Genomic DNA, 8,477 nt, shown 5'->3' on the forward strand with positions numbered 1-8,477 from the left:
TGGCGCAAAGTAAGAAAACAAGAAACGAAGCGGGGAGAACTCAAAGTGGAAAGACGTCCAACTTATATTGGTCCGATCCCACGCAGTCATTCGTTAACCGTAGGTATTCTCAAAAGACAAATTCAAGACTGTCACGTTCTAAAAACTAAAAATCATCCTTCAGAAATTCATTAATAAATAACTTTTCACATTTAATATCCAAATAAATGATAAAATTTCAATTCAAATCACAAGTTGCTTTAAAAATATACTAAAGCCCTCTAAATTAAAAAATTTCCCATGCATGAAGTAGATAAAATAATAAAATTAAATTCAAGATTAAATCAAATGGAAATTCGAAAATGAGAAACTTAACGAGTTTTGAAGAGTCAATTTGGTACAAAAATATACCAGATTCTGAGTTTATGGTCGCGAATCGTGCTAAATCCGTGAAATTGTTGTTTCTATTCTCGCGCCCATATAAATAGATATATAGTAAAGAAAGAAGTTTCCGGTCACGCATCGTGTAAAAAATAAAATTGTTAATTATCTCATTCTCAAACTAAATACTAAGATATATATATTTTTTAAATAAAAAAGTGAAGTTTCGTATTTTGAGAAAGACTAAAACACTCAAAATGCAGAGAATATTGAGTATGCAAATGTCACGAGGCTTTGGAGAATCGAGTGAATTTGTGACAAAAAGAAGTTGCATTTCGTTTTTATTTTCCATCGGATTTTTGGCTCTTTTGGGTGGATTTCTCTTGGGAAGATTTGCCGCCCAAAGAACTATAATCGTACAAGCAGAAAAAACAAGAATGCAACTTGCCAATAATGGTCTTCAAATGACGGAATATCTTCAGGATCAAGTTTTTGAGTTTCTTCAAAATTCGAATTTCGATCAGGATTCAAACTTATTGCCTGCGAACAGAGAATCGAATTTTCTGACAGATTCGAAAGGTATTTTTCCAAGACTGGGAATCATTCAACAGGTTTTTAAATTCAAATCGTGTACTGTTGCGAAGGTTCAAGGATCGAGAGAATCAGGTGAGAATTAAATTTTTTTGTGACACTATTGCTATTATTTTACATTATTTTTTTAACGATGACACTATTTTACTATTTAAAAAAAAATTACGCTAAAGACACTATTTTCTTACAATTGTCTGCTGTTAAATTTTCAACCAAGAAGATGAATTCTCAACCAATTACATAATTTTTCTAAAACCAATTGAATTTTCTACGAAATTGTTGAGTTTTCAAGCAAAAAATACGAATTCTCTATAAAACAGTTGAATTTTCATCAAAAAATGTAATTGTTGATAATTAAACCAAAAAATATTTTAATTTTAAATTAAAAACCATTAAATGCAACCAAAAAAGATTAATTTTCTACAGAACAATTGAATCGTTAACTCGAAAATGTGATTTTTTAACCAAAAAGAGATACATTTTGAAACCAAAAAGATCAATGTTCAACAAAATAGTTGAATTTTTAAACAAAAATTTGTAAGTGAAGAAAAATGACTAAATAGAAATTTTCATTATTTATAGACCAAACAAAAACATTTTAAATAAACATTGAAGATAATTTTTATTCCTTGAAAAAATTTATGATACTATTTCGATACTGCTTAAGAAAAATCCACACTATTTACACTATTTTTTATCTGTAATGCGAGTCCGAGACCTGAGAAGAAAAATTCATCCAATCAGGTGTTATCATGAAATTTAAAATAAGCTTTATTTTAACTTTTTCAATGTTGAAATCATTCTATTTATAAGGTTTAATTTGATAATCTTTTTATTTAAAAATTGTCCATTTTGAGTTTTCGTTTTAAAGTTTTTTAATTTGTAGATTTGAAGCTATTTAAAAATTGAAAATAGCTTATAAAGTTTTCTATGTGATCTGAGAGACAATTAGGTAACTAGTAATTTAAAAAAAAATTATTTTCCAATGGCAAACCATTTACACAAAAATCACACTCGACAAAATCTTAACCCTTAAAAGGCACACTTCCGTAAAATTACATAAAGAGCACACTGGGTGTTACGTACCCAAGGGTATTTAAACGTGTGCTGTGCCAGCGGTATTGCATAGTTTTTTACAAGGAAATCAATTAATGATGTTTAATCTATCTAGTTTACGCAGAAAAAAGTTTCACAACAGTTTTTGAAGTTTAAAGTAGTTAAAAAAATCATTTTTGAAAAAAATTAAACAATGACTTCTTTCACTCTAAAATTCATAACTTTTTAAGTTTTGGATATTTTTACTTAAAATTTTACCTGAATACTTCCGAGATATGGTGATTCGAAAATAAAATTATTATTATAGTGTTCGTTTCAAAAAACGTATTTATTCTGAAAAATAAAAGCTTCAAATCAATGAAAAATCAAACAACGTACTTTGCATTATTAAACTATTTTATTGATCTTAAACTGCGTATAAAAATTATAAAAATCAAAATTATGTGAATATAATATAGAAAAATAGGTTTTCATGACATTTTTTAATCTGGCGCCATATATTTCGTTTTCTTGAATTTGGTACGTTTTGTTAAAGTGCAAATAAGTCACTGGGTGTGTTACACCCAGTATGCCCTTTAAGGGTAAAAAATATAAAATGACTCGTCCTATTGAGAAAAAAACTGAAAACCATAATATCCTACTTTCCACAATTCAATTAAAATGTTAGCAATAAAAAACTTCCTTCTTCCAATTCAAAAAAAATTGGAAATAAAAAATACTCCCCTTAAACTGAATAGAAATGATAAAAATCCAAAACGGATTTCTCGAAATTCAGAAGAAATTGAAAACCTGAATTACTCCCCTCTACAACGCTAACAAAATTTTAATTATAAAATGTACCTTTACCAATTCAACAAAAAATAAAATATCGTTCCTTCCAACTCTATAAAAATTAAAATTAAAAAAAAAGTTCCTCTTCCAATGAAGAAAAAATTGTAAACTAAAATTCCCTCCCTTCCACAACTCACTAAAAAAACTTCCCTCTTGTAATTCAGAAAAAATATTTAAAAACGATTTTTGGCATTAAAACACACGTATTTTAATTGTCTCGTTTTAAAAAATGCACATTCTTAAAAAAAAATTTTATTAATAAACATTTTATTGCCAATTCTGCCGTTTTTTTTTTAAAAATGAATTTGCTCATTTCCAATTTTATTTTTACCTCAATATAAATGATAAAATTAAAAAAACGCATATCTTTCAATTCAGAAAAAATTGAAAACTTAAATTTACTTCCTTTCACTTTGATAAAAATGCTAAAAATAAAAAATTATCCCTCGTCTAATTTATAAAATATTGAAAATCAAAATTTCCTTCTTCAAATCGATAAAAATGTTTAAAATGTAATTTGTCCCTTTTTCAAATCAGAAAAAATCAATAGAAATGATAAAAATAAAAAACGGACCTCTTCCAATTCAGAAAATAAAAACCTAAATTCACTTTCTTCCAATTCAATAACAATGTTAAAAATAAAAATAAATGATCCTTCTTCCAATTCAACAAGAATTAAAAATTTAAATTTTCTCGCGTCCATTTCTATACAAATCTTAAAAATATGAAAGGTCTATCTGCTAATTCAACAAAAATTACAAACAAAAATTTCTTTGTTTAAAAATCAACAAAAATGTGCGAAAAAAGTTCTTATATTAATTTAGAAAAAAATGAAATAACAAAATTTCTTCCTCTTTTAAAATTACAATTGTGAAATTCAAACCGTTTCGAATTAATAATTGTCTGATTGTTATTTGTACATTAAATTATTTAGTTTTAAATATTTGATCTATAATTACTCATTTTAAATGAACAGTCAAATATTTTCAAATAATAAAAATTGTTTTTTTTTTAAATTAAAAATGTTCATACTGAATATGGGTTAACAATGGAATATATTTGACTGAAGCAATATTAGAATAGGATTTAAAATTAAATAGTGAATCTTTTAATTTGAAGTAATTTTAATTAAAACAGTTCAATTTTTTTCCTTGAAATTTCTAAATAAAATGTATACTGAAGAAATTCAGAATTTCCTTGCAAATATCAATTATTATTTAATTCTTGATACTCACATAATAGTTTAATTTTAAAAATCATTCATTAATTTATATATACAGTTGATCAACTTGAAATTATTTTTATTCAAATTTTTTTTCTTTCAAAAGCTTTTGGTTTTTAATGAAGAAGATGATAAAAGTTTTTTTTTAAATATTTCCTATTCCCTATTCCCTATATGGAAGTCAATTGAATAGCTATTTTGTACAAATAAAATTTTTTCCACTCTTTTTTAATACAAAATTCGCTTTTTTTAATTACAGATTTTAGAAAATTAGATTTTTGAAAAAAAATTAGAAGCTTTTAAAGAATTTCCAAAAAATAAATTCTGCCACATTTTAAAACAATTACAATTTTTATTTTAATTTTTAACAATTTTTTAAGGTATAGAAGTTTTTTAAAATTAAATAAATAATTTAGTTTCATGGCTTCAAAAAAATTCGATTTTTGGAAATTTCGAAAAAAGAAGCTTTTTAAGAATTTTGAAAGGTTTCAAGAAAAAAAAGATTAAAAATTCTTTAGATTCCTACGAAATTTTCAAATGGGGTTTTATTTAAAAAGGTTAATTTCAAGAGATTATTTAAGAATATTTCGAAAAAAGGAAGCTTTTTAAGAAGGGAAATTTAAAATTATTTTTTATTTTGTAAAATGAATTTTGAAGTATATTTAGAAAGATTTCAAAATTTTTAAAAAGATTTCTTAATTTATAACGTTTTTATTTCTTTCAAGCTCGTTAGAGTCCTAAATATTTTTTAAACTGGCTCAAATTTTTCCTAACATTTTATTAAATCCTGCAAAATAAAAAGTTTTCTTTCAAATTTTCTAGATTCTTTATCGACATATCAAAACCATTTGGAATTTTCTAAAAAATTTTAGAAAAATGTTATTTATATAACTTTAAAAACAAACTGGTAATACTTTATTGTTACTTTATATACTTTAATTGTTGAAAATTTTAGAAAAAAGCGATATTTGCTTAAAAACGAGTGTAAGCAATTTCTACATTTATAAATTGATAGTCATCTAATTGACTCTCAAATAGCATAATTATAAAATTCCCAAAAATGTATAATATTACCGAATTCGAAAATTCCCGACAGAAAATTATCAAATTATAAAATATAAACTAATAATAAATAAATATTGTTTACATATTAAAAATAACAAAAATTGCAAAATATTTCCATCCAGTAATTAGCATAAGGAAATTCCCAACAGATTATAATATGACCGAATTCGAAAATTCGTAGTAAAAATGGCCAAATTATAAAATATAAAATTATAATAAATCATATAAAATTTCTATCATAAATTAAAAATAGAATCATCAAATTTTTTTTTTTGAAAAATATATTTTTGATGTTTAAAGTTTCCAAAGTTATTATTGTTTGAATTTAATATAACAATCACTGAAAAAAATCTCACCCAGAAATATATTTGTTCAATTATTGTTATTTTTAATTTAAAAAATAATTTGAGAAACTTTAAATATTAAAAATATTTTATTATTGTATTTTTAATCAATAAATAATATTTACTAAAAAATTATTATTATTTAAATTCAGGAATTTTCTAATTCGGATATTTTCTAATTCGGGAATTTGTTTGTCGGGAACTTTCAGATATGGTAATACTATAAACTGTCGGGAATTTTATTAATCGAGAATTTAATTATTCACAAATTTGATCATTTGGGAGTTTTATTAATGGGGAATTTCACAGTGTTATAATATTCTTGAATTTAAACTTTTTTAAAATTATTATTTAATAAATATTATTTATTTATTAAAAATACAACAATGAAATATTCAAACAATAATTTAAAAATAAATTAAACTTTTTTTAAATTTTCTTAGATCAAAATGTTTCATTATTGTATGTTTGATACATGAATAATATTGATTTAAAACATTTTTTAAATTAAGGAAATTTTGAGTGTCAGGAAATTTATTATTCGAAGAATGTTCACAAAAAAATATATATATAAAATATGAAATTTTGTTTTTCAATATTTTAAAAATCGAAAAATGGATGATTTTTTATTTCAAAACATTTTTATTGAATTAGAAGGGTGGAAATTCAGGTTTCCATTTTTTTCTGAATTGGAAAAACAATATATATTTTTTTAATTACTTTTTTCTCATTAACAGATAGATACGTGGTAATATCATTAATCGAAGAAAGAGTCAAAGTCGTGATCGAATTGATGGAAAGTCTGAACAAAGTTCATGAACAAGAATGGAATCCAAGACGAACAATTTTATTTTGCGTTTGTGAAAATTCTTCCAGAGACTGTTTTGACGAATTGCCAAGCTACATTCAAACAAAAATTGTGGCATTTCTAACCACTGATGATACTTTTCAATCGAAAAATTTATTTGAAGAAGATTGTCTTTTAGTTTCTGGATCCAATATCGCTCAAGCTGCGGTTTCAAAAGCAGCTGAGTCAATCAGGAATTATGATCCAGAGGCAATTGGTATTTGTGATGAGAGAGAATTAATTTCTGTTCCTCATCCTGATTTGGATATTCCTCATGCGATCATATCTTTCGTGGTAAGTTGCGGTAAGCATCATTTAAAAAAAGTTTCTTTGTTATATATATTTTTTAGAGAATTAATCTTTTTGATTAAATATTCATCTCTCGGATTGAAAATTAGTTTTCTTTTATTCCAGCTTTTGTCGAAAATTATTTTTTTTTTATAGAAATTCAGCCTTCTTGATAAGTAATTTGCATTTTCAATTGAAAATTCATTTCTGTAGTTGAAAATTTCAATATTACGTTTTTTAAATTAAAAATTATTTTTTTTAACTGAAAATTTAACTATTCCATTTTTTGTCGGAAATTCATCTTTTTGTTGAACATTTTAATTTTTTTAGTGAAATATTCAACTATTGGGTTGAAATTAATTAATTTGTTTTATATTCGTTATTTTAGTTGAAAATAAATTTCTTCGCTTAAAAATGTATCTGTCTTGTTGAGTAACTTACGTTTTCAGTTGAAAATTCAAATATTAGTTTAAAAATTCATGTATTTCGTTCAAATTAATAATTTTGGTTGAAAATCCATCTTTTTGATTGAAAGTTAGTTTTTAAAAATTAATAATTAATTAATTTAACTCAAAATTTAACTTGTCCATTTTTCGTCGGAAATTTATCTTTTTTTTTATATAGAAATTTAATATTCTTGGTTAAAATTAATTTTTTTCGTTGAAGATTCATGAATTTGTTTATAAATTAATTTCTTTGCTTAAAATTTATCTATTTGATTGATAATAAAAGTTAAGATTTCTTTAAAAACTTTTTATTCGGGTAAAAGTTCAAAATTTGGTTAAAGATTCATGTTTTTTTTTAATCAATCTTTTTTTGACTGAAAATTAATTTTATTGGTTTAAAATTCATTTATTTGATTAAAAATTAGTTTTTTTATTAAAAATTAATTTTTTCAACTGAAAATATAACTAAAAATTAGTCCACTTTGGTTAATAGTTCAAATAATTTGTTAAAAATTCAAATTTTTTGGTTTAATTCAAATGTTTTTGAGTGAAAATTAAAATAGTTTTTGGCAGAAATATCGATTCGTTTTGAAATTGATTTTTATAATTCCTGGTTCGAAAATTATCAATTTAACTGAATATTTATTTAGAAATGTTTATTTTTTAAGTTATTATAAATATAATTTTATTAAGATTCTGGCAAAATTCAAAAAGATTTCTGATATTTCAAATAAAAATCTTAACAGAAAAGGTCATTTTCAGAATAATAGTTGAATTTTCACTGAAAAAGTTGAATCAACGAAAAATGTAATTAATAATGTGTATTTCAATTTAAAAAAATCTTTATTTTAAAGAAACAGATGAATTCATTGAAAAACTATAAATTTTGAACAATGTAGTTAAATCCTTCACTAAAAAAATTTATTTTGAATCGGTTGCATTTCTGACAAACAAAAATAAAATATTTTTAAAAAGACAATATGAATTTAATCAAAAAATTTCATTTTTAACAAAATCATTGAATTTTCCATCAAATAGACTAATAGAATAGTTAATAGAATTTTAAACTGCAAAAAAAACTAATATTTAACAAAACTGTTGAATTCTCAAACAAAATAGATTATTAATTTTAACCATAAATCTGTATTGTTACCAAAAAATATTAAATTCCTACCATTAAAACAAAAAAGATAAATTTTTACCATAAAGAATAATTTCTACTTAAAAAATTTAACAACATAATTGAATCTTTAAAAAAAATATTTACATTTTCAAACAAAATAGATTATTAATTTTAAGCATACATTTTTATTTTTAAAGTAAAAATCTTAAATTGTGGGTCCGGATGCAATAAGGGCACATAAAATTTTTTCGTGCGAAAACGAAGTCCCCTGGAGGCTTTAGAAAAAATTTTCGAATTTTAATTT

General features: G+C 23.1%; 1 protein-coding gene across 1 annotated transcript in view; it reads left to right on the forward strand.

The window, feature by feature from the left end:
- Window positions 1-292: 292 nt before the first annotated feature.
- Window positions 293-8,477, forward strand: part of LOC117172829 — a 24,409-nt gene continuing 16,224 nt past the window's right edge. The window contains exons 1-2 of the mRNA XM_033361073.1: window positions 293-1,026; window positions 6,207-6,610. Coding sequence (XP_033216964.1) covers window positions 618-1,026; window positions 6,207-6,610 — 813 coding nt within the window. The 5' untranslated portion in view covers window positions 293-617. The remainder of the gene's footprint in view (window positions 1,027-6,206; window positions 6,611-8,477) is intronic.

This window comes from Belonocnema kinseyi, chromosome 5 (genome assembly GCF_010883055.1).
Source record: "Belonocnema kinseyi isolate 2016_QV_RU_SX_M_011 chromosome 5, B_treatae_v1, whole genome shotgun sequence".
Lineage (NCBI taxonomy): Eukaryota > Metazoa > Arthropoda > Insecta > Hymenoptera > Cynipidae > Belonocnema > Belonocnema kinseyi.